This window comes from Tetranychus urticae, chromosome 2 (genome assembly GCF_039701765.1).
Source record: "Tetranychus urticae isolate SD_2017Ah chromosome 2, NJAU_TeUrti_SD_1.0, whole genome shotgun sequence".
In the NCBI taxonomy this organism is placed as follows: domain Eukaryota; kingdom Metazoa; phylum Arthropoda; class Arachnida; order Trombidiformes; family Tetranychidae; genus Tetranychus; species Tetranychus urticae.
The window spans coordinates 14571753-14598837 of record NC_142959.1 but is presented as its reverse complement, the minus strand read 5'-3'; the positions used below and the strand labels follow the sequence as shown (position 1 = coordinate 14598837).

The 27085-nt window shown below is 32.6% G+C and overlaps 5 protein-coding genes across 5 annotated transcripts; 2 read left to right on the top strand and 3 right to left on the bottom strand.

Annotated features, from left to right (window-relative positions):
* Window positions 1-324: 324 nt before the first annotated feature.
* Window positions 325-12691, top strand: LOC107365837 (transmembrane channel-like protein 1). Its single transcript, XM_015933414.3, has 21 exons — window positions 325-938; window positions 995-1114; window positions 1362-1485; window positions 2761-2865; window positions 2947-3028; window positions 3766-3872; window positions 4440-4541; window positions 4598-4661; window positions 4739-4814; window positions 4879-4955; window positions 5443-5596; window positions 5675-5884; window positions 6361-6430; window positions 8046-8238; window positions 8724-8847; window positions 8973-9620; window positions 9713-9829; window positions 9949-10069; window positions 10185-10303; window positions 10449-10906; window positions 11201-12691. The coding sequence occupies exons 1-20, from the start codon at window positions 436-438 to the stop codon at window positions 10858-10860; spliced, it is 3528 nt and encodes a 1175-aa protein (XP_015788900.2). The 5' UTR covers window positions 325-435; the 3' UTR covers window positions 10861-10906; window positions 11201-12691.
* Window positions 11265-12095, bottom strand: LOC107371602 (motile sperm domain-containing protein 2-like). The gene has a single exon (XM_015939737.2). The coding sequence runs from the start codon at window positions 12093-12095 to the stop codon at window positions 11265-11267; it is 831 nt and encodes a 276-aa protein (XP_015795223.2).
* Window positions 12692-12831: 140 nt separating the features above from the next.
* LOC107365851 (fatty acyl-CoA reductase wat) lies at window positions 12832-16285 on the bottom strand. The gene is made up of 7 exons (XM_015933424.3): window positions 15951-16285; window positions 15249-15538; window positions 14991-15170; window positions 14406-14744; window positions 14066-14314; window positions 13731-13988; window positions 12832-13393 (listed from the first exon to the last, which is right to left on the bottom strand). Exons 1-7 carry the CDS (start codon window positions 16023-16025, stop codon window positions 13303-13305), a joined length of 1482 nt encoding a protein of 493 aa, XP_015788910.2. The 5' UTR covers window positions 16026-16285; the 3' UTR covers window positions 12832-13302.
* Window positions 16286-20809: 4524 nt separating this feature from the next.
* On the bottom strand, window positions 20810-21771 carry LOC149093958 (apolipoprotein D-like). Its single transcript, XM_015933455.3, has 4 exons — window positions 21581-21771; window positions 21303-21510; window positions 21115-21210; window positions 20810-21040 (listed from the first exon to the last, which is right to left on the bottom strand). Exons 1-4 carry the CDS (start codon window positions 21704-21706, stop codon window positions 20910-20912), a joined length of 561 nt encoding a protein of 186 aa, XP_015788941.2. The 5' UTR covers window positions 21707-21771; the 3' UTR covers window positions 20810-20909.
* Window positions 21772-25549: 3778 nt separating this feature from the next.
* On the top strand, window positions 25550-26534 carry LOC107365890 (apolipoprotein D-like). Its single transcript, XM_015933466.3, has 4 exons — window positions 25550-25763; window positions 25834-26041; window positions 26134-26229; window positions 26304-26534. The coding sequence occupies exons 1-4, from the start codon at window positions 25638-25640 to the stop codon at window positions 26432-26434; spliced, it is 561 nt and encodes a 186-aa protein (XP_015788952.1). The 5' UTR covers window positions 25550-25637; the 3' UTR covers window positions 26435-26534.
* Window positions 26535-27085: the final 551 nt, after the last annotated feature.

The following is a 27085-nucleotide window of genomic DNA, read 5'->3' as shown; positions in this document are numbered from 1 at the left end:
CACTTTTTTCATTATCAAACATTTACCATCCCAAAGGCATTGTAAGTGAAGAGTCGATTAAATATTCATTAAAATGTTTCATGTTAACTAACCATTGGTTTGAAAATGTCCATCAATGAAAAGAAGTTTGTTGGCTTTGATGAGCTTAAAAGATGGAAAAACACTTGGAAAGGAAAAGTTTTATCGATTGAAAGGGCGTTAGCCAGTTCCATTTTCAGATGAAATTCATGATAAAGTTCACAATAAAGTTGATATAATGAGAATTAGGAAGATGGAAAGATAATGCTGACCCACCCAAGTCTAAAAGTGCATTTCAACCGCAATCTTCAACCTGGCAACATTGAAATTTCAAATCATTTCCTTTATTCGTTTATTCAATAGTTAACTTTCAATATATGGATTTAATGTTTAAACTGTGTTTGTGTTGTGATAACAATGGATGAGGATAAAGTTGCCCTAACCAAAGAGGATTCAGTGATTCAAGAAGACCGTGAAAACAATGATGAAGTTGGTGAAACTAGAAGTGAATCAAATGAAAACGAAAGTGAAAAAAATGGTGAAAACAGCAACGTTCAACAAATACGAAGAGGATTAACTCGATCACGGTCCAACTATCCAGAATCTTCTGCCTCATCGACCGTTGATCAAGACGATGAGCATGGACAAGACTCTGAGGCAACCATTTCAACTTCACCTTCCCATCATGGAGATGCAAGTGAGGATAAACAGAGTAAAGTTAAAAATGGAAACGAGAGTGATGATCACAAGTCACCGACCAAATCACCAACTTCTTCACCTTCACTGCACTCGGCCTCAACATCGCCTTTACCTTCACCATGCCAGTCACCACCTTCACTCTCGGAAAAGATACGTGACCGACGACGGTCTTCATTGGCTCCACGAGATTCAGAGCTTATAACAGTTACTAAAAGATCAAGGTAATGCGAGATGTTTTTGGTTTTCGTGATTCTAAATGTTTTGTTCGTTGCTCCAGATCAGGTTCAAGATCTCCTAGACGTGGATCGACTACCTTTTTAATGGGCGATGACAGTATAATGGTTCAACTAGAGACGGGAAAACGACGATTATCATCATTCTGTGCTTCATCTAATGAGTAAGAATTAATGTGACTTTTTTGCCTGTTATTCAAAAAAACATTTAAACATCCTTTTCCATGTCATCTTCTCATTACTCATTCATTTCTCTCTCTAATTTTCAAAACACTTTAACATTTTCAACTTCACATTCCTTTTTCCTTCCTTTTTCCTCTTCCTTTTTATTACTCTTCATCATCATCTTGCACATCTTTGCAAATGATGAAACACTTTTCACATTCTTAATGATCTTAAAATGATCAACAGTGAAACCATGATAACCATAGATGATTCATTAACTGAAGAGGAAATTGTGGAAACATTGAAAGCTCACAAGCAGATAATTTCAAACATAAAGACTCAAAATTGGCCGATGCATCGAAAACTCAAGGTAAGCAAAGTTTCAATTCAAAACTGAAATCCATTTCTCCCAAGTTTAGAGGAGTTTCGACTTTAATTATGCAATAAATCTCTATGAGCATTCGAGATAAATAAAGAAAGGAAAGAAAAGTCAAGCACTCGAGAAAAACCAGTTTCTCGGCTGGTATCGATCAATTTTTCGATTTTCTTTCGATGTCAACTTAAAAATGGATATAATCAAAGACAGTTATTTTTGTTCAACTCGATTGATTCGAAGTGAATAGAGAAACATTTTTTAACTAATTTTGGTTCCTTTGTGTTTGCTAAATCAAACTAAATGAAGACATTAAATTGACTTGAGTTTAAATTGATTTTGGTTTAGAAGAAAATTTCATGCAGAAATCAAAGGAACAGAAATTGTTTCTCTTCGAGTTTCTTGTGAATCCATATTTGCATCCAAGAATAGCTTAATGGACATTATGTCATTTAACGATATTGGCTTAACGTTGAATCAACTAGTTTGATAAGCTGTAGGTTGATTCTTTTCGCCCGGAAAAGTGGCCATTTATTTTGATTCATTTTGCTGCTTTTGCATTCTCACAGCCAATCAAATATGGGCAAATAAATTGAGGTTATATCTTTCAATGTCCTGTGTCTCTTTATGTCACATGAAAATCATGATTAGGTCAGAAGAGAAGAGAAGAAAAAGTTATGAATTATTGACTTGAATATTGATAAATAACCAAGAACAAGGCAAAAAAGGAAAGTTATAATGAAAATGATTGGGCCAAGTGTATGAACATCATCAAATGGTAAAGATGGTAAAACAAGTGAAAGCCCAAAAAAAAGAGAAAAAGAAAGAGAGAGAAAAACAGAGTTATTGCCCTGGGAAGGCTCATTATTGATAACATTGATTGGTCATTGCGTGTTTCCTGGTCAATAGCCAGGTCTGGACAAAAGAAGCAAAAGGGTGATTCAAGCAGACAGTGGGAAAAAAGGATCAAAACCTTGGGACATTAATGGACATAGGAAATCAGTTTTCAAAACTTATCCTGTTATCTTCATCTTGCTTCTCTCACTCTTTGCCCCAACTCTCAGTCTCACTCCCTGATAACTATTGATGATAACTGAAGCTTAATGAACATTCCGTACATAAATATAATACCAGCTAAGCATAAAAGTCAACTCACGTGATAATCAATTTCATTTTCCTCTTTTCTCTTTTCCTTTTTCTTCTTCTTCTTCATTTTCCTCATTTTGCTCATCAACTCTCTGTCATCATTGGACAATTTAAACGATTTGATAGATTCTTCGTCGAGCCAAGATGTACATCAAGAAACACGAAGGAGACCTTAAACAGAGTAAACAAGCTAAAGATATTGTTACCAAATACCGAACTTATCTTGAAAAGGTATTATTCAAAATGGAGTAAAAGAGCATTTTCTTGTTCGATATTAATGATCAACTTTTTCTTTGCTTCTTTTGGCTTCAGTCCATTAACCGATTGAAACGTGAAATTGATAATCTTGTTGTCCAATTGACACCTTGGGAAATGAGGATAAAAAAGATTGAAAGTAAGTTTTGGAAATGTTTTGCACTCTTTTGTCCTGTTATGCTGTTAACTCAATTATAAACAGTTGAACTGAGAATGGAAATTATCTGTTAATTAAGATGAAAATGATAATGAACTGGTGACAAAAAGTCTGATTAATATTCAACTCTTTATTGTTTATCATCATGATAATCAATTTTTCCATTTTTATTCTCTTTATTATCCTTTTTCTAAGATTATCAACTCACGATAATTATCATTATGCTTGGGTTGAAGGGAGTGCAACAAGATTGAGTGATGATAATAAATGTTGTACAAGTTGATAAATATAAAATGATAATGTAAAAGGATGAGTGACATTAGGATAGAGTGTGGAAAGGTTTTTGTTTTGTTTTTGCTCACCCTTTTACTTTGCATCTGCAAATGTCCAATCAATTAATTAATTTGAGTTAATCATGATTAATAAATTTATCGTTCATTAATCTTTCCCAATAACAGGGAAAAACGGAAAAATTTGTTCAACTTTTAGTTTCTCTTTTCCTTTTTCAGCCAATTAATGTTTAGATGGAAATAGAAAGGTTTAGTGAAATGATGAAAAATTATGATTAAGATGATGATAATACAGTCAATTTGAATGGCTCTTGGGACTTTGTTTCATCAAATTTTGTCACTCATTAATGTTCATCTTTTCGATGATTTTCATTATGCTAATTTTCAAATGCTATTAACTTATTATTCTGCTTTATTTTCAAAATTGAGGTCAATTTGGTTCAGTTGTGGCTTCATATTTTACCTTCCTTCGCTGGATCTTTTGGATAAACACTTTTACCAGCATTTCAATGATTGTCTTTCTCATGGTTCCCGAGGTAAGAATTCAACTTTTATGTTTTGGTTCTCCATTCAATTTACAACTCAAAATGAGTGAAGTGATAGGAATTTTTCGTTGAAATTTGATTGTAACGCTGATTGACAAGAACTAACTGCACCTAAAAGACTGTTTAAAAACAAGACACGATTTAAATGCGCGAAGCTATTGTCAAAAAAGAAGCTGTTCAGGAAGCCTTATTTCGACTTCCTTGAGTCTATTTAAGAACTATTTTTAGACTCAGTTTTTGTGTCTCCAACCTATCAAGTCTCAACTCTTGACTCTACGTGAAAATTTTTCGTGCTTACAATAACTTTCTTTCCTTGAATGAAATAAACAGTTTCATTGAACTCATCAGACTTTACACGTCCACTATTTGGACGGTCAAAAAGTCCGTGATTTAGTAACGAGAAGATTTTGTCTTCGGGAAAAAATTGACTTTTCTCTGGAGCTTGCCCAAAATTCATTTACAACTGAAGTTTAATTAGTGTTAAAATCAATTTTCAACTAAATATTGACGATTGTTTTGTTCTTTTACTCATGTTGAACATTAAAATTGATTAAACAGATACTTCGAAGCAATAAGGATCCAACTCAGATGAGAAAGTTTGAAGATGCCAATAAAAATTTAACCTTTAAAGAGATGATTAACACGGCTTGGAATTTTGATGTAAGATTATACCTTGAAATTGAACGCATAAATAAACTTGATTCCTCTTTTTTCAGGGCTATTTAAAATATTCGCCAATTTTTTATGGTTATTATGATAATGAAGAGACAACAAGTATTGGTGAGTTTTTATAAGAAAACAAAATCAGAAAGTGTTTCGAGAAAATGGAAAGTTGATCAATTTATGTTAATTCACAGGTTATCGTTTGCCTTTGGTTTACTTTGGTGTTTGCCTTTTACTTTATGCCTTTAGCTTCTTCTGTATCCTTCACAAGTAAGTTAACCCTCAATAGCAAGCGAAAACAATTAACTCCATCTTTTAATGGACTGAATATTAGAATGACTCAGAATGCTCGAAATAATCGGATTGGATCAAAAGATGATGAATATGTGTTTACATGGAAACTCTTTACAGGTAAAGTCAACGGTCACTGTTCTGTCAATCAACTTTTCTATGCTTCGAGTTTTAATTGGTCTTCAGATGTCTGCCATTTTAAACGCTTTTTGACCATAAATAGGGAAATGTGCCAAAGTAAACTGAATGATTAACTGTCAAGTTATGAATAGCTAATGAGATTCTCATTTTTTAGATCAATTTAAAGATCGATTTGGGATTAATTTAAATTATAAACTTTATTCAAACAGTCAGTCACGATATGCAAAATCAGTCATGAAAGTCGAATGGAAAAGTCCAGAGTCTATCATGAAAGGAAAAGATTTAAAAAAGTAAAATGCAAAAAATGATTCTCCAATTGCAAAGATATCATTAAATTCAATCCAATTTCAATATTTAAACCTTTCAATGTCTAAACAATATTTAATTTAGTTAAGATTTTTCAAGAAAAGCTTTAAAATTAGTAAATTGTAAACGATGAGAAAATAAAATTGCCTTTATTTTTAAGGTTGGGATTTCATGATTGGAAACAGTGAAACTGCTTACAACAAAGTAGCATCCATTGTAATGGGATTCAAAGAGGTGATATTGGAAGAGAAGGAGAAGAAAAAGGAAGAAAAAAATTGGAAAATGATCGTTCGAAGAGTAATCGCAAACATTTTGTAAGTTATCGAATCGAAGATGAAAAAATGGATCAAAATTTTTCTCTAATTTTCTCGCTCTTTGGTCATTCTTTTCAGAGTTTTACTGTTGCTCATTTCATCTGCTTATGCTGTTGTTTTTGTTGTTCAACGTTCATTGAAATTACCAGAGAATCCAGGATTTATCCGAGAAAATGAAGTCACTATTGTAATCAGTGGAATCCAAACAGTTTATCCAAACATTTTCAACATCATCGCAGCTCTAGAAGATTATCATCCAAGAATTGCACTCAGATGGCAATTAGCAAGGTAACCAATTGAGTCAACGGACAAGCTATCAACTGAATTTCAAAAATTGTCTGAAGTTTCCTGATTAATAAGCATTGAATAATGAAGAGACAAAAAATTCATTTTCTTTGCTGTTGATAAATTCAGGTTGAGATAATAATTTTGATGGGTTTGTTTCACTAATTAAGGCTCGTTAGTAAATCTCTATTATTTTAGTTGTTGGTTTATTGCTGTTATTGTTATCAATAATAATGCTAACAGGGAGTCAACCCAGTTTTTATCCAACTTTTTCTTCTCTTGTGCTTTAATCATTTTGATAGTGATACAAGTATTTGAACATGTTAAATTAGTTTTAACTCTAATCATCATAAATGTCTATGTTAACTGTTAATATTAATTAGAATCAAACATTTTTCATTCAATCCATTTAGTTTTTACTTTTAATGAATCAACAAAATTATTCATTTTTTTCTCTCTTCTCTTCATTTCTTATTCAGAATTTTGGTCCTCAACTTGCTTAATTTGTATGCTTTTTTACTTGCAACTTTTGATAAAATTGATGAAATGGTAAGTTTATAATTAATGTCTTGATTGTTCAATTAAATCATTTTGTTTGATCATTATTTTGATACTTCTTACGAGTGACATCTATTGGAGTGTGAAGAGACTGTTGCTTGTTGTTTGCTTTGTTTTCATTTTTAACTGTTCTTTTATTTTGTTCATCAATCAATTTTGATATTTTGATTATTATTGACAGTCTATTTATTGTTTAATTTTACAATCATTAGTTTATTTTGTGCTTTATTTGTATCAGTGAATTTACTCATTTTATTTGTCTCGTTTGTTTTGTTTGCTTTTTTCTCAATGTCTGCTTCTCAAGTACAGTTGATTAGTTGAGATGGTAATGTTGATCAATGGAACATTTGTCAAGTTAATTCCTTTAATTGAACTGCTGTAAAGTTTGTTTCACTTGATAAATAGGGATAAGATGTCAGAATCATTTCAGGATAAAATACCATTAATTTCTTAATCTCCTTTCACTTCTACAATTATTCTGACTTCTTTAAAGCTCTAAGTGATTCAATAGAAGGTCTACATTTATCCTCATCGTTTTTAAATCTCTTCACAAGACTTCATCTAATCATCTCTTAGCCTCTCTTCATTGTGTCCAGTATTAATACAAACTGCTCTGTTTACCATCTAATTACACTCTTGGTTACTAAAGGTTTGGTTTAATTTACTCAAAATAATTGAAAATTGACCAGTATTGACATTGTATCAACTCGATTCCATCACCAAAGTGAACCAAATAAATGGTTACCGATTTCATTTCACCGGCCAATACATCAATATGGATATGTTCAATGTTGGCTGTTGGGCTGAGACAAAAGGTGTTTAAAAGTATAAAATTGGCCTGAGCAATGTGAAATATCAAAGAAACTAAACAGTGATATCAATGGTTATATTAATAATGATAATTTATTTCATGCGGGGAACGAAAATTACATTTATTCATTGGATTCTGGAGCTGTTTCTATTGATGAATTGCAGTTTGTTTGACTATATGTTGTATTATTATTGTTACATGGAGTTAAACCTTGACAGAAGGGCGTAATAACAATTGCTGTTTGAAATATTAAGGATTGGCAGAAATAGGAAGAAGATGGAGACAAGGAAAGAAGACAAGAAGATGGGGATTAAGAAGAGGAAAAGAGGATGACTTTGGGCCAAGAAGTTTCAGGATAAGAAGGAGTTACCCTGAAATTATCCGTTTATCATTAAAGCAGCATTTGCATTGAGCCATTATAAATCATTGTACTGTCACGAGCAAGAGAAAAAAAAAGAGTTACAAGGTTGGATGAAAATCGGAGTCAGATTCAACAGTATCTAAGATGAAGATGTGAAGATGAAGATGACAAAGCTTCAGGATAAAGGCTTTTTATAAGGTGAAAGGAAAGGGTAGAAAGAAATCAATTTAAACGTTTTTACTTGTTTCGGATGTTGGTTAAACTTTTTCTGATTCCTCTGAGATTCTAATTATTTCAACTGTAAAGATCATTTATAATGAGATGAATTCTCAATCTGTTTTCTTCTCCTTTTTTCCCTTGCTTTCTTTCATTCTCTCATAATCTTCATGATCACCAGTGAATTAATCTGTTTTTTCCTCATCTTTCTATTCTAGTCTGAGAAACTATTGAATTACAAGAAGCTGATAAAGGGCAATGTAACTGCTTTACGGTTAAGCACAACAATAGCACCAAACATTGAAAGTGATACTATTACATTGAGAGTCATCGATTCGCTGAAACCTCGGGAGAATGGTACAATTAAACGTAATCGTCGTCAACCTCATGAAGGTCGACTTTACCCTCCAGGTAATAATAGTATCAAAATTGAATGAGAAATCAAAAATAACATGCTCCTTCCATTTATTCATTATTTATTGGCATTATGTATTACTTGCTTGCAGCAACCTACTCAAATATAAATTTAGTTTTACATTTTCTCTTTTTTTCCCTTATATCACATATTTTGACAATCTTTTGGGTTCTCATTTTATTCCATATTGTTTATTGATTTACCTTTATGCGTCTGGAATTTATTTTTCTCATTTCTTCTTTTAAGATTATCCATAATTTGAAACGGATATTAATATTGATTCAAAGGATTGAGTATCAATATCAGTATCTTTGGATCGATCACATGTTATGCAATGCATTTTTTGTGTTTAATAAGCATTGTTTAGTCTTTTTTAATTTTTATTTGATTGTTTTGGAGAGTTTTAATTATGATTCTATTTCAACATTTATTTTATATTCCGTTCATTCACATTTACTTTATTCTTCTTTGTTTTAAGCAGAGGATTTTAAAATAACGCGAGGAGATGTCGAGTTTATTATGACTACTGAATCAACCACATATGATCCTTATGCGAGAAATGATTTAGATGGCGAGGAACCAATTGATGGTCGCTACTTATCAGCGTAAGTTTATCCTTAATTGAGAATCTTGTTTCGGTATGAACATCTCAACAATTGTTTAATTAATGTAAAAAGTTTTTGCATTTCCATAATCATTCAACAATTAATATATTTTCGTATTTTTTCAGGTTCACTTCTCCGCCAACATCTACTACACTTGGCAATTCATCTAATGGAGACCCTGGTGGAGGTAGTACTTTAGATCCTGACTCTGAAAATGGTACAATAACGATAACATTAGAAGAGACTGAATCAACTTCGCCATCGAATGGGTCTGATGATGGTCTAAGTGTAACGACCCCAAGTGCATTTAGTGTGAAACAATCTACTATGAAAGGTTACTCTTCATCTAGACCGTCTCAGTGGATTAATGGCTCATTTGTCACAGATAGCTTGCCAACATCAACACCTTCAAGTCGTACCAATAAGAGTACTCGACCAGTTACTAGTCGTCCTTCAACCAAAGGAGTAACTAGACTACCAACAACGAAGGTGACAGTTTCATCGACTGTAAAACAATCAGGATCAGCTTCAGGAACAACAACAGTTCGACCTTATTTTGAAACAACAACCCAATGCTTACCCGAGACAACCACCATATTTACTTATACAGCAGATGAGATACTGCAATTATCAGAAACTGAACGAACATCTCTTCGAGATTTATGTTGGGAAACAATGTTTGGTCAAGAGTTGGCTAAAATTTTGGTTGCTGATACATTACTGGGAATTGTTATCACCATTGTTGCCGATTATGGAAGAGCCTTGTTTGTTAGGTAAAAATTTTAAGAGAAACGTTTTTTTACAATTGCACAGTAATTGTCTTGTAAATCTCAACTACAATTAAATGTATTTCTCTATCATTTAGATATTGCAACGACTGTAGCTGTATTTTTTGGGATTTGGAGACACAGTTTCCTGGCTATTCTGACTTTCAAATCGCAGAAAATATTCTCTCACTTGTTAATAATCAAGCTAATATTTGGTAAGTCTATCGATGAAAAAAAGAGATTTTGTTTCAACCATTCTTTAAATACTGTATGTTATTGAAGTCTGATTTTATCCAATTTAATGTTAAATGCACCATTTTCTCGTCATCTTTAGGTTAGGAATGTTTTTCTCACCTGGTTTGCCTGGAATTAATACAATTAGATTATGTATATTAATGTATTTACAATCTTGGGCTGTTTTAACCTCAAATATACCTCATGAAACTGTCTTCAAAGTAAGTACAGAAAAACAAAATTTACTTGATTAAAATCTATAATCATATTCCTTTTTATTATATCAACAACTTAATCTTGTCCAGTCTAATCCTTACTTTGTTTCTTATTTCACAGGCTTCAGGGAACAATAATTTTTATTATGCTATTCTTTTATCCATGTTATTCATCTGTATTCTTCCTGTTGGTTATGCAGTTGTTTGGCTTGAACCTTCATGGCATTGTGGACCTTTCAGGTTAAATATTATCTCAAGAAAACTTATAAATCTATAACATTTCTTGAGTTCTCCTTAATGTTTTTGTCTCCATCTATTGTTTTTGTTTCTCTCTATTCTATTTTTGATGCATTTTGACCTCTTTCATCTCTTTTTTATTCAACAGTGGCTATCATCGTGTTTATCATGTACTTACCAAATATCTCGAGAAAACGTTGCCTGATCGAGTAAACAAAATAATTGACTATCTTACGTCACCTGGAGCAGTTATACCTTTGATTCTGCTAATGATTTTGATTATTTACTATTTAATGTCTTCGGTTGGATCACTTCGGGAAGCTAACAATGATTTAAAATCACAATTGAGAAAAGAGAAAGATCTTCAAGAAGAGGAGGATGAAGCTGCCGCTGCTGCTGCAACTGGTGCCACAGTAGGTCAAGATGTAGCTGGTAACTGTCCACAAATAATAAATACAATGGATGGCATATTAACGCCAGGAATGGAAAAGAAACATGTACGAATTAATGACGATATTGGCAATGATTCCGATGTAGCCAAATTATTGGATTCCAGCTGATAATCAAGCCAATTTTTATATCAACTTTTTATTATAAAAATAAATGGTAATTTAATCTTGAGTATCTCTTACGTCTTACCGACGTTATTTTTCTATTAACAAGTAGAAATGATCAAAATCGTCAAATGTTCAGACTTGAGTTTATATTGATACAAGACCTCATTTTAAATTTTGATGGCTTGCATGATATTTCAATGCTGAGTATTTCAAAATAACCACAACCAAGGTTTCTTCAACCTAAAATCCGAACTGAATTTGTCGTTTGGATTAAGCAGGTTAAACCAAATTCTGTCTTAGATTATAATTGCGATATTTATTAATTTCTCATTTTAATTTACAGCTTATTTAAATAATTCAAGAGCCAGCAACTTGATCAAGATGATGATTACCATGAAGCACACTTTTCAATTAGCACATTCAGGATTATTCAAGTTTTCCCTTAAACCAATATTTTCATCAAAGTAACGTTGAATCGATTCAATCTCAGATTTATCCAATTTCTGAGTCTCTGCAAATGAAGAAAAAGATGGACACTGTTGAAGAGTTGGAGTATCAATGGTTGTTATCTTTCCACCCATATAATCAGGGAAATTGTCCAGTGAAATAAGACTCTCTAATTGAGAAGCTGACATGAATTTGACATGATCACGGAGATGTTTGGGGAAAAAGTAGCGAGCAGCTCTACAAAAGAAAGCAAAAGTCGAACTCATCTCAAGGAAGACAATGTACTCAATCCAAGGTGGATATTGATTGAGCCCAATATGAACCAACTCTTTAAGAGCATTTATATCTATACTTGGATTACGGCAGTCATAAATAACAGCTGGCTTAATTTCATCGGCAAGGGTTCGATTGCGAACCACTTCCAATGAATAAGTGAAATATTTCAAGAGCAACGATCTTGGTCCTAGCGGAACTTTCAATCTCATCCACATCAATGGATGACCGTCAAGATCACTTCCTTGATGATAGAGCCAACCAAGGCGGAAAACTTCAGCTGGAAAATCTGTGGCTTTCAAATCATTGATGTGCTCCTTTTTACGCCATTGGCAGTGTTTCACTAATGTTTCCAGAGCTTTCGATAAAGATGAATTTGTCTCGAGGAAAGATATGCATGGTATATCAGATGACTTAACCAATTTAATATCCCGAGCATCAAACTGGTCTTCATCTGAACAATCAAGAAATGCTTTACGGAGTTTTTCAATAGACTTTTTAAGATCACTTGGTTCCATGTTGAAAGCTCCAAGGCACACAAATATCCAACTACAATGGCAAATCTTTTAAAAAGGACTTTTCTGTTCACAAATTAACAAACAATAACTCAATAACTTAACTTTTAAAATCAATCTTCAATATTTTCCTTCAGACTCAATCAAGTAAAGGCGCTACAGAAAAAGGAAAATGTTTAAATGAAAAAATTAAGAGGACGCAGCCAGAAGGAGAGAGTTGAAAGTGTCCACTCTAAGACTGGACCTTTGAAATTCAATGAATAGTGAACAGACTTGTTTTGTGCTAAAAAAGATTAACGATTGGATGACAAGTGTGCTATTGAAGTAGTAAGATGTTAGTAATGATGTACCATGATTACTGCTTGAACGATCATGGAAAGTGATTGAAATGGAATTAGTCAAGTGCGTAAACAAATTATCAAGAGAATTAAACCCGAAAACAGGTCATTAATGCATGAACACTATCACTTTTTAAACTCATCATTTGCCAAATCAGTTTCCGATAAATTATCCGGATTAATTACCAACAGCTATTATGCTAACCAGTATTTAATGGTTGATTATTTAAACACTTCAGTATTAAATTTTAAAAACTGAAACAGTCATTTATTTTTCCATTTCACTTTTTCCAGGCTCTTACTTCAGGTCATATCGGTTAATGCATGAAGCTTAAACTTGATAATGACTACAGCTGAAAATTAACCTTAAAGGTCAAGTTAATTAAGTTTTACTCGAAAAGTTAATCAAACGGTATTATTTATTTAAATTCATTGTTAAGGTCATTAGCATTATTTATCAATCAAAATTGAAAAGCTTGGCTCTCATTACGTTTTTTATTGATTACTAATGGGTAATAACATTTCAATTTTGCTTATCGTTCTAGTGATTTTTTGATACACTTCAAGAAAATAAGTTAGTATTGTTTGGTTGAAATTAATTTTATAGTTGATTGAATGAGTATGAAATGTGTGAGTCTTGGTTCTTCTAAGCATGTACTCTCAGGTCACAGATATCAACTTTTCTGATTATTTAGATAATTCCTAAACATCAGATGACTATTTATACAGTACACAATGTTATGATAGTGAGGTATAATTAATGTTGAAATATAGAAAAGAATGATTTCCTAATTGTCACAGTTTTCTGGTTCTCATTAAAGATTGGTAAGGATTCGTCTTCTTTCAATAAAGTCCATAAGTGTCCACAAGTGTTAAGAGGTAACATGTCGGTAAAGTGTGAATATACTCAGACCAAGTATCAGGAAGAAAGACCATTTAGTTGCTCGGTAAACGAAACAAATACTGCAAATGGAATATAAAAAGGATTAGAAGAAAATTCAACGGCAATTTGAATTGAATAGACTTTAAAATTACGGCAATCAGCATATGGACTAATTTTTTGACGTATAATATGATAGGCTGACATGATATTTATACCAGGAAACTGATATGGTTGGACATAAATCAACACATCTCATTTCCTCCTTTGATCAACAATTGAAAAGGCACTCAAACTAGCAACCGCCTTTGCATAAAGGTTGAAAAATCTGTACACTAGCTTCACCATTAAAGGCTAGTCGAGCTATCAGCTGAGCCAATTATACTTTAGTAATACTAAATTAATAGTTCGTATACATACAGTTTGGATCTATTTCTACTGGCTTCGATATTGGCTTCATCATCACCAAGGAAATATTTCCTGAATCCAAAGTATGTGCACCTGATTTGCCTTATAAAATTTAAATTTCGTAGATCACAAGGAAATACTCGTTTGTCTTCAGGGGACAAACTCTCCACGAGCTTAAGGTAATTTCCAGTCTTGATTTCATATTGATGAGAAGCGAAAAAAACGATGTGATCCAATCCTTCATTTAATTTACAAGCATACTTGTATAAACTGGCAAATAGGGAAAGAAAGGTTAGGTTACATGAATTGGTAAAAAATAGATTGTATTGGGTTTAATAAATACTTACATTTTTTTATAGCCTAAAAGTGTGAATATAAGGTCAAGGAAAAGCGCAAAAAGGGTGTGGTAAATAAATTTTTGAACTGGAAAAAGGATGGACGCCTTCTTTATCTTAGGAGGTACAATCAAGGGCCTGAGCTGCTTTGAACTTGGATATTTGACAGCAAATTCACGGGCAACACTGAAAAATCGCCCAAAAGTCCAGTCAGGATGGAATGGTCCAGTTGAAAAGTTGATTACTTTTAATTTATTTGGGCTATTGATAATGCCAAGGGAAATAAAATTAGAAAGTTTATACTTTATTATCATAAAGAAATTTTGGTCATTGAAATGTAAAAGCTATTTACCTTTTTTCAACCATATACCAAGCACTGGCAATGGTTAAGTTAGCACATTGATCAACTGGTACCATCTCAAAACGGGTCCAATAATTCCAATTGACAGTCTGAAGAAGTCCAGTTGTTGCAGAAATGGTTATTCCTTGGATCCCTTGTAAGGTATCACCCCAGCCTGGAGCTGGCTCTTGAACAGCTACAAAAACAATTGATGGACGGATAATAGCGGTGGGAATGTCACCCATCTCTTGCAAAACAAGATCCTCGGCCAGAGCTTTTGTCAAAGTATAAGAATTTGGAAATTTAGCTACCATTTCTTTTAGCTTATCATTCAGTTCCAAGTAATCGCCGCTATATTAAAGAGTTGAAATAAAAAAACAATTTATATTTGCATTAGTAAACAAAGGCAATGTAACAAAAAAAACCTACTTATTGAACTTATGACTTGTTAGCTAACGAGCTTGAGCTCACAGTAGCTTTCCATAACACAACAAAATCTCGTTTTATTATATTTTAACTCAAACTGATTTTGGAAATAAATTATTCTTGAAAGATTAAAATATATAATTATTGAAGATTTTTTCAATGGTTAGTTACCTCAAACTTTTCTTCATTTCTTTGTACCCAAAGTCTAATGGTTTAAGATCATCCTCTATGACTGTTTGGTGACCAGCTGAATACAAGGATGATAAATGAACAAAGCTTTGAATGTTATCAAAATTTCGACATATTCTGATCAGGTTTGCTGTTCCTTCAACATTTTGAACATAATTTGTCCTGGAACACAAGATTAAAGGTTAGTATTAACTTATTATTAGCTTTCACTATTTATTTGTTGTGAGTTGTTCAACTTACGATAAATCAACATTGAACCTGACCTCAGCAGCAGAATGGAATACGATGGAAACTTCTTTTTTTAAGACATCAAGCTCTGATTGTCTGATTCCCAGTCCAGTATGAGTTAGATCACCTTTAACTGGTATAACACGGTCCGAATAGCTTACATTGGCATTTTTATCTACTGTGAAAGGTAATCTGGATAATAATTTGCTTGTCCGTTGCTTGTAATTGACACCATTCTTGTCTCTAATTAAGACGTACACTTTTTTCACTCTTGTGCTTTTAATAAGCTTGGCTACTAGGACCTAATATGGAATCAAATAATTTGGAGAAGACAATTTAACTAGATTCAGTCAAACTATTGAAAAAGATTGAATAAAACAAGAAATTGCAAGAACCAGATAAAAACCTAACTAGCTATCAATCAGATTAATTGTGCCAAGAAAGCGTTTATCATGACAGTATCAATTCTCGTAATATTAGGTTAGCTGTTGAATCAGTTATGAACTGTTGAGCAAAAACATTTGATACATTTGAGGTAGTAATGGTTAGTTGATTGATTTATTACAACTGACATATCATTACTTTACCTAACTGTCTATCAGCCAGCAAAGTCTCAAAAATTCTACATGATTCAAATGTAATTCATAAGTACAGTCGGTTATTGTACCTCCGTTGATAAGGTCAAAATTTAAAGAATGAATCGTATTTACTTACTTTACCGAGGAATCCAGAAAATCCTGTAACAAGAACACATTTTCCTTCAAAAAATGTCGATATGGGCGAATCCATAATTAACTATAACTGACCAAAAATTGACACCAAAAACAAATCAAGTTGATTACGGATGGGATTTAACAGCCACAAATGGGAACAGATTTGTTGGCGAGAAATTAAAAGGAAAAGACGAACTTACAAATGCTGTGTAAAAATGACTCGAATTTCATGGAGACAGTAGAGAGGGCTGGCTTCAAGAGATTATTAGAGAGAATAGGAATAAATCTCATTATCTCTCTCTCACAATTCTCTGACCATCACACCATCACCTAACTCACTCATTTTACCTTCCTCAACATCTCGTTACACTCACTTTCAATTGAAATGCAATGGTTTTCATTGTCAATGGCACTAACTCTTTCTCATAGACTCTCAAGTTGTACTCACCAATGGACAAGGTTCATGGATAAAAACTGGTGGGCACAACTTCGCGAAATGAATAACCGTTGGATCTTTTTAGTTAGTCAATATTTTTGTATTTTGTTTGTCAATCACTTACTGAACCAAGGTAGTAATAACGTAGTGTTGCTTGTTGTACAACAAATCTCCATTGGAAAACCTTTTCAAAATCTATTAAAACACATGAATAATTTGAATAACATGTTCCATACAGTTAGAGCTTTTTTAGGCAAGTTTGATTATCTGTGTTTAAACTGCGCTTTTGCTTCATAGATCATTTTTCTGAAAATTACACATCAATCTATTGAAGTAAAATAATGAATAATTATAAATTACAGAATCGGCCTTCATTTTAAAAGTAAAAAAAATCTAGCTTCTCACCTTACTGTTAAGCATTTGACAAACACTTAGTCCTAAGGATCCATTGTAATCAAGTGTTACATGGTAGTCTTTCTGTTTTTAATTAACAAATAAATCAGAAGCATTCAAATACTCAAGAGTTTATTGTAAACTGTGAAGAATGATTCATGAAGTTATTAAGCTTTTGTTTGCGTATGGTTTACGATCATTTAGTACGATTTGCCTAAAGATTTATCAAAGTTGAGTTAATTCTGAATTATCACATAATGCTCCAATGTGTTTTTAAAAGTATTAAATGTAATAAATGTTGAATATTGCGCCAAAAGCTACAGAAAATCTCATTTTTTCTGTTTGTTTCAGATCAGACAATTAACACGATTTAAACATTAAAATTTCGTAGTTTCAACTCTTCAATACATTTAAGACAAAAAAAATTCTGTACTGAAATATCTAAAATACTATGAAACGCTGAAAAAATCCTTCAAAAATAACTTACCGTTTGGTAGATTTTTGCTAATTGTTACTACCCGAAGATATTTTGAAAAATTTGTTAAAACAAGTTCTTGAAGAAAGTGACAGCAAAAACATTTGATTGAGTTGCTGACTTAGTAGTTGCTAGACTGCAGATTTCAAAGTTGAATAAGCATTCAGGTTAAAGTGTAACTTGTGAACAACGTTGACCAAATCCAAAGTTGCGTCAATTCGTCTAATTTAAAAATTTTTCGAAGATACTGAACAAAATTGTACGAATTCGTGTTATTATAAATTTTTATAACAAATTCCCTTCATTAATTCGAATTGTTAATCTTTTAAAATGGCCCCTAATGTAAGTAGAATCATATATATATGTTTTGGCATGATTTCTAATGTTAGTTTTATTTTTTTCTTTCTCTATCCAGAAAAGAAGCAAACGACAGGTTGTGCAGCCCTATCCTCCAAAGCCAACTCCATCACTGGTGAAATATGACGAAATTGAATATGGAGTCGAAGCTTACCACATCGCAGAAATTGATAGTGATCATTATGTCGCTCTGAAGTCCGCGTGGTACAGTAAAACAAGTGACTACAACATGGGTGACGACAATATTGAATTGCCAATAAAGCCTCGGGATCTCGAAATTTTCACCATTAAGGAGCTGGCTAAGAAAACTGTGGAAAGAAAAACAAAATAAAGGGAAAAAGTTTTTGCATGCCCATATTGCTTCATCGAGTTCACACCAGGAAGAAGTGACCATTGTCTTCGACATATGAATGGTGATAAAGATAGAACTGCTACTTGTGCCAAGCGTAAGAAAAAAGAGCCAGATTTGGAGAAACCATGCACTTTAAAACCAGTTTATGTTGTAACTGCTTGATTTTCAGGTATTGAAATTCAATACAACATTGAATAAAAATTTTTAAATACATCGGTTTTCATGTTTCTCTTTGTTCTCGGGGGATGTTTTCATTTGAAACCTTATTCTTCCAATCAAACTGATTGAAAATGCTTAAAAATGTAATTATCAGATAGACACTAATAGTTTATTTCGCGGATGCATCTTTTTGGATGATGTTTTTCTTACTTCTCGGGGGATGTTTCTCTTTGTTCTCTGGGGATGTTTTACTTACTTTTCGGGGGATGTTTAACTTTGAGACCTTATTTTTGAAATCAAACTGATTTAAATGCTTAAACATGCAGGTATTCCATAGATACTATCAAAATCTATCGTAATTTTTGAGAACTGCATGACAAATATCATTAACATGGATATCATGAAAATTCTGAAAAATGGCTTATTATCAATAGCAAGCTTATTTCACCCGCTAGACAAATGATGCAAACATCAAATTAATTTATTTATAATGCTTGTTCATATGCAAAAGCAAAAAAGTATGCAACTCCATTCTATCATGAATTCTGAATTCAGAGCCGAAATCATCAGCTGAAATTTTGTTCACCCAATCATTTACTTCAAAGTCATCAGAAACGAATAAGAATATATTCAGAGGCTAGATACTATCAAAATCTATCATAATACTTGAGAATTGAATGACAAATATCATTAACATGGAGATATCATGAAAACTTGTTCACTTTTCGATCAACTCTCACCTAGTAAACTTTAATTTTTGTTCAAATTGTTTGAAATTACTTTCAAGTTACCACTAAAAATGGATTATGAAATGGATTTACTTAATAACCAAGAAAACGACGTAGAAATGAATGTAAGTTGCAACTTTTTTAACTGTCTAACCTCTCTTTCTTTCAACTTTTCTTTCTCTCTCTTTTCAGGAGATTGCCGCTCGTTTTGCGGGCTCTTCTTTTAGCTCTTTTTATCAGCAACAGCTAAATCTAATGATTCAACATATGGAGCAAGTTTCCTTAGAGAAATCAAAAAAGAAAGCCCCAAACGCAATCCGAAAAAGATTGCAGATAGGATTAGGAAATAAGGCTTTAAATATATGGAGGACCTCAACAAACTCAAAACTCAGAGAAGAGTTTTAGCTCGTCTCAAAGATGAGCATGCTCAACACATTTGTGAGCTGATTGACTGTCATGTTTGGACAGTCGATCGGACTATCAAAAGATATTACAAAATTGTGAAATCTTAATTTCTTTTGGAAATCAATAAAGATTAATTTCAATTTTAATTTAAACGTCTATTTTATTCGGGAATTGGTGTATAAGTTATCTTTTTCCACAGACTGAGTGTAATTGCTGCAAGCAAAAATTTATCAACTTGGGAGAATTATTACACCACCTTTGTCAATGTGAATCGGAAAACTGTGAAATGTTTAAAATTTTCAATGAACAACCAAATGAGAGACCAAATGGGGAACAAAATAAAGAGCAACCAGATTGTCTCACATGCCCTTGTTGTGGTATATCCACTCAACTTTTAACGGAATATTTGAACCATATCTGCACATGCCAAGACAATTGTGCAAGAATGAACATCTTTTTGGACGAACCACCACCAAAAAAAGATTGCTTGAGGTGCCCATGCTGTGGGAAAGAAAGTAAATATTTACTTCATCATAGTTCTCGGCCCGAAGGGTCCTCGCTTCTTATCTATGAATATCTCCAATGCAGTGATCTAACCTATACATATATTTCCTTTGCTGTATATCACCAAAGACTGACTCCGATTCCTCTTTCTCTTCCCTTTTATCATCACTTTCTCCACAATCGATCACTCTTAAACTTGTTCATAGAGAATAATTAAAAAGTAAAATGTCTAAACTTTGTTAAGATGGATCTGCAAAATTACGTGTTCTGATTATAACGTTCGTCTGATTATTCAGCAACCATATTACTAAAAGAGAAAGCATCTTAGTTAATTGAATACTCATAATTTACCCCATTTACCCCCTACTTTTGCTATTCACATTCACATAATGGTTCATCGTATATTTTAGTGAAATTTCTTTGATATATTCATCGTTAGTTTATCATAACATAGTGATTCACCTACTAAGTTTAACTGAGAGCCGTGAAGTCAACCTGAAATTCATATTAAAACCATCGAGTGAACAAAAACCTAAAGGGTATACTAGTGAAAAGAATTTATCATCGTTGTCCATGTTCACTCCAAAAATGTTTACAACAACATTATTGCTCGAGTCGAGTTTATATTCAGTTTTTACACAACGTTCATCAAATTCGTATAAGGAATCGGTTCGTTTGATTTCATACCATTCTCAAGATACTGAGGAAATTAGTTGGGATCAAGTTGATTTAAGGCAACAGAAAGCACAATTGCAATCAAATAACTTACTTGTGTGAGGTTTAAACCTCCGTCAACCTCAGTGGACTGTAGGGACCCATCTATAGACACAACGGACAATCATGTGTGTCAACTAGCCTGAATTATATACCATTCCTTCTCACTTAGACCTTAATCTGAAAATGAATAATGATCGAAAATATGATTTCATTATTAGCCTTCTAAGTCTTAGCTGTAAATTATTCTGAACTTATTCATTGATTGCAGCGAACATGAAAAGCTCCATTTTGCAATATTCAAATATAATAAAGTTAAACACACATTAACAACAAATAAATATGCTAAAAGATTTTAATTTTCAAAAATAATTATATTGTAATGGAAGTTTAAATTGTAATTTGTCCTGCTTTTGATCGTTTTAAACTGACATCCTTTAATTGCCACAATCTTGAGCGGTTGTTGTAAGTTTATCGGTTTCAACTCCAATAGCCTTCAGTTTAGCAACGAGTTGATCTACAATATCGCTGTCTAAGTTTGGTTTTCGTGATAAAATCCAAGCATTCTCTGTAATAAATGATCATGAAATAATTAATTTTATTGCAATCATCAAGGCTTATGAAGAATAGATTAACACTCACTTAAGTTGAATAAACCAAGAACATCATTACAAGAAACGACCAAAGAGTATGTTTCATAATCAGTATCAACAATCCAGTATTGAGCAGATGGAGAGACTAAAGATGAAACGGGAAAATATCATTTTAATTTTACAGTCGAGTTTAATTGACTAATTTGATGAAGCTGACCATCTATCAAATATACTTACATTGGAAGAAGCTGACAGCAAAAACATTTGATTGAGTTCCTGGCTTAGCAGTTCCAACGACTGAAACTTGAGTATTGATCAAGCTCACTCCAGTGTTGTTTACAGCAACATTACCGTTTGAGTCGACTGTATATTCAGTTTTTACACAGCGGAGACCAAGTTCAAAGATGAGATCAGTTCGTTTGATTTCATACCATTTTCCAAGATACTGAAGAAATCATTGAGAATCGAGTTAAATTAAAATGAACACTGTTTGAAATCCTAATCTAATTACTTACCCGAGAAAGGTTCAAGCCTCCATCAATTTCAGTTGTTTGGGGGCATCGACCAGGAGACAAGCTGGATCCGAGTTGACAAAGGGTTGATGAGAGGACAATCAATGAAATTAAGGCTAATTGATTCATTTTAGGAACGAGGTAAAACTAAAGAGTTTATTAACAAAAGTTGAATTGATGATCATTTCTGTCAATTAGCTTGGTTTATATACCAATCCTTCTCACTTCGATCAGATCATCTTTGTATCGATAAAAGGTCTAACCCCCTTACAAGTAAAAACATTTCCAGGAAATATAAAATCATTCATTGTGGTGCACAAATTATCGTTACTATTATTTTATTCAAATTGTATTGTTAGCATAGAAATATTATGATTATTATTGTTCGTCGTGATAAATTTCATTTGTAACTTAATTAACCTCAAGTTACTTATCTTGTATTTCTAATGATTATTGTGAACTCGAATGAAAATCAAACCGATTTGACGAAATTTCATGTTAATTTTGATAATTGATTACTTGAAATGCTTTTTATCTCACTTTTGAATGTCATCAATCAATGCCGGATTTATTGATATTATATTACAATATATCAGTTGATTATCTATTTGTTTCAATGATTCCGGATCTATATCACCTATTCTTAAATGTCAAGCTATCGAATTCGTCTTCAAAGCTGTAGCTGATCACAAGCTCAACAAATTCAAGGCTTTCTTTCAGCTGCATCTTTTTTATATCATTCTTTACCAAACATTTTTTGAACTTATTTCCATCGATTCATTATGAAATTTCCCGAGTGAAATCGTACCAGGAAGGTCCCTTCCCTTGTTAGATCTGCTAAACGAAAGATTTCGAGAGAATTGAAAAATCATAAAACCGAATTTTTTGTGATAAAAATCTTGAGTTTCATTCAGATGACCTGAGGTACTTCCCTCATAAGAAATGGATTATTTATATGCGAAAGGTTAGCAAATACAGTTCCTGTGATAACCAAAACTTGTTGAATGGCTGGATTTAAAGGTACCACTTTTGTGATTGGGGTCATTTTGAGCAACCAATTTTGAGTAACTCTTTTTTGAGCAAAGCATCTTAAGGGCAAAAGGGGTTTAAGCAAAAATTTTTGTAATTTAATCTACTTAAAGCTTTTTCTGTGAAATATTTTCAAGTTTTTTTTGACAAATTGAACTATTTTGAACTTTCATTTGAATCAATTCAATTCATTTCTTTTCTTTCAATAAATTTATTAATCAAAATGAGTGAAGAAATTAAGTTTATCAAATCTACTCGCGGTGCTGATTTATTAGTTTTGAACAATTATGTCCACCGTAAAAGAGCGGTTAAAAGTAATACCACTCACTGGACGTGCATTAATAAAGGGTGTGTGGGCAAGGTTCATGTTTCTGATGGCTTGGTCATTGGTAATGTTGACATAACCATAACCTGATATTAGTGCAATAATTTCTTACGAACAACGTCATCAATTGAAAGTTAAAGCAAAAAATCCTGGTTTTCAAAGTTGTCAAGCTATTTACTCAGTTGTAACTGATGACTTAATGAATTGATGACCAGTGGTCAATTTGCTCGTGATGAAATAGCTGCATCTCTTCATACATTTAAACAATTGAAAAATGCAATTTCTGCAGCTCGCCGTGATTGTCACCCTTCTCTACCCAAACCAAGATCGGACATTATCGTTCCTGATTACCTGACGAATGCACATTCAAGTGAAAAGTTTTATCAACTATCAGATGGCATTGAGGACAAGATTATGCTATTTTTTACGCCCATTTTTTGAAAAATTTATGTGAATCTGATCACATATATTCGGACGGGACCTTTAAAAGTGTGCCAAGTTTATTTCAATCGTTGTATTCATTCCATGTAATCAAAAACGGACTTATGGTACCGATTGTATATGCGCTTATTCCCGACGCAACTGTTAATACTTATATGCGGTTGTTAGACTAATTCAAGATTCTTGTGCGGCAATTGGACTAACTTGGTGCCCGAGAAAGTTTACGTCTGACTTTGATATGGCCTTTCATCGTGCGGTCAAGACAGTTTTCCCTAATTGCGAGCTAAAATCATGCCTTTTTCATTTTTCTCAATCGATCTGGCGCAATGTCGGCAAGCACAACTTGATAAATCGCTACAAAAGCAACAATGGCGAAAATGATGTGCGTTTAGCGGTCAAACGGATTTCAGCTCTACCTTTCCTCAGCATTAACGATATTACCAAAACTTATCAAACGATAAAACAACTGGTCCCACAAGACGACGATATGCTTAAGTTTTTCGATTACTTCGAATCTACATATATTCTATTGAATGCTAGATTCCCTGTCGAAACTTGGAACCATTTTAATGACCCTGGCCCTCGAACAAACAACCACGTCGAAGGATGGCATAATGCTTTGAATCAAGCCGTTGGTCGATCTTATGCTAATATTTGGCATTTTATTGAAAAGTTATTGCAATAACAAAACAACTTCGATATAAAACTAGCAATGGCCTCACATGGTGCAGTCATATCGGTCAAACCAACGAAATACAAAAGAATAGATCAAAAAATTCATACATTGACCATTGAGTATATTAATAATAGATTGAGCCTTTTCGATTTAGTTGATAAATGTAAATATTTCACCCGACTTGAAAATTTAAGTGAAAACGATGCGAACTAGTTAAGTGCTAATTATTTCTGTGTGCAATCAATTATCATTAAAATTTAATTAAATTAAACTTGCATAAAAATATTATAATGCATTTAAAAGTCATTTTTACTTTACCAATTTTTTTCTAGGCCAAACGCAATGTAGAAAATTTTGCTCAAAAGATGTCGCTGAAAGCAGCTTTGCTCAACCGCAGAGTTGCTCAAAATTGGTTGCTCAAATTAACCTCTACGACTTTCGTTGGTATCGACCTTTTAACTTAACTTTTCCTTACTTAAGTTTACTCAAATAATTTTTCATTCGACAAAACTAAAATCCATGTTTGTCTAGATCGACCAAGCTAAGCATTTTAAATCGTTTGCAAATACAAACAATTCTATAAAGTCAAAAGAGTCGGTAAAAATTCCAAAAATTCAAAAGCAGCAATACTATGGGAATATTGAAAATAGATTCAGAAAATGTCGATGAGCATCTTGACCATTATATCATGAATTCGGTCTGAATTTACTTCGTAATTTTAGTTATAGCCCAAACAAGTGCTATTTGACCCAAAATAACTTTGTTGTCCAGGCCAATACATCAAGCAGAACGATTCTAACTAATCCAAACGAATGTATTGATATAAGCAATTGGATGAACAAATTAGCCCGCAAGCATAAAAACTGTCCAACTTTTGATATTTGAATTGAAAAGTAATCAATGGCAAGGAAAATCAAACAAAATTAATTTGAATAAACAATGGTGTTTTTGGCATAAGCGAGTGACTGATGATAGCCTTGAATTTGTTGAGCTTGTGATCAGCTACAGCTTTGAAGACGAATTCGATAGCTTGACATTTAAGAATAGGTGATATAGATCCGGAATCATTGAAACAAATAGATAATCAACTGATATATTGTAATATAATATCAATAAATCCGGCATTGATTGATGACATTCAAAAGTGAGATAAAAAGCATTTCAAGTAATCAATTATCAAAATTAACATGAAATTTCGTCAAATCGGTTTGCTTTTCATGCGAGTTCACAATAATCATTAGAAATACAAGATAAGTAACTTGAGGTTAATTAAGTTACAAATGAAATTTATCACGACGAACAATTATAATCATAATATTTCTATGCTAACAATACAATTTGAATAAAATAATAGTAACGATAATTTGTGCACCACAATGAATGATTTTATATTTCCTGGAAATGTTTTTCCTTGTAAGGGGGTTAGACCTTTTATCGATACAAAGACGATCTGATCGAAGTGAGAAGGATGGGTATATAAACCAAGCTAATTGACAGAAATGATCATCAATTCGACTTCACACAGTTAAATCTTCTGTCAACAATTCAACTTTTGTTAATAAACTCTTTAGTTTTACCTCGTTCCTAAAATGAATCAATTAGCCTTAATTTCATTGATTGTCCTCTCATCAACCCTTTGTCAACTCGGATCCAGCTTGTCTCCTGGTCGATGCCCCCAAACAACTGAAATTGATGGAGGCTTGAACCTTTCTCGGGTAAGTAATTAGATTAGGATTTCAAACAGTGTTCATTTTAATTTAACTCGATTCTCAATGATTTCTTCAGTATCTTGGAAAATGGTATGAAATCAAACGAACTGATCTCATCTTTGAACTTGGTCTCCGTTGTGTAAAAACTGAATATACAGTCGAATCAAACGGTAATGTTGCTGTAAACAACACTGGAGTGAGCTTGATCAATACTCAAGTTTCAGTCGTTGGAACTGCTAAGCCAGGAACTCAATCAAATGTTTTTGCTGTCAGCTTCTTCCAATGTAAGTATATTTGATAGATGGTCAGCTTCATCAAATTAGTCAATTAAACTCGACTGTAAAATTAAAATGATATTTTCCCGTTTCATCTTTAGTCTCTCCATCTGCTCAATACTGGATTGTTGATACTGATTATGAAACATACTCTTTGGTCGTTTCTTGTAATGATGTTCTTGGTTTATTCAACTTAAGTGAGTGTTAATCTATTCTTCATAAGCCTTGATGATTGCAATAAAATTAATTATTTCATGATCATTTATTACAGAGAATGCTTGGATTTTATCACGAAAACCAAACTTAGACAGCGATATTGTAGATCAACTCGTTGCTAAACTGAAGGCTATTGGAGTTGAAACCGATAAACTTACAACAACCGCTCAAGATTGTGGCAATTAAAGGATGTCAGTTTAAAACGATCAAAAGCAGGACAAATTACAATTTAAACTTCCATTACAATATAATTATTTTTGAAAATTAAAATCTTTTAGCATATTTATTTGTTGTTAATGTGTGTTTAACTTTATTATATTTGAATATTGCAAAATGGAGCTTTTCATGTTCGCTGCAATCAATGAATAAGTTCAGAATAATTAACAGCTAAGACTTAGAAGGATAATAATGAAATCATATTTTCGATCATTATTCATTTTCAGATGAAATCGCGTTCAAAGTTGACTCTTTTTGCATTAGGGAGTTATTAATATAACAGTTAGAATTTTTATCAGTTCAAAGTCCAAATATTTATTTTTTAGACGAGAAAAATAAGATAAAGCTGACCAATTGACCAACGTGATCATCAAGTTAGTTTTATTTCAGTTGAATCTAGTTTTCAATTCAAGTTTTGTGAACAAATCATTTAGTTTCATCTGGTTTTCAGAATGAATCAATTGTCCTTAATTTCATTGATTAGCCTCTCATCAATCCTTTCTGCTTCAGTCAGCCTCGTTGACTCAGTAAGTATACATTTGTTGGGGCGGAATTGCTGAGAAAGGATCACTATCAAATGTTTTTAATGCCACTTTCATCCTTTGTAAGTATACTTTATAG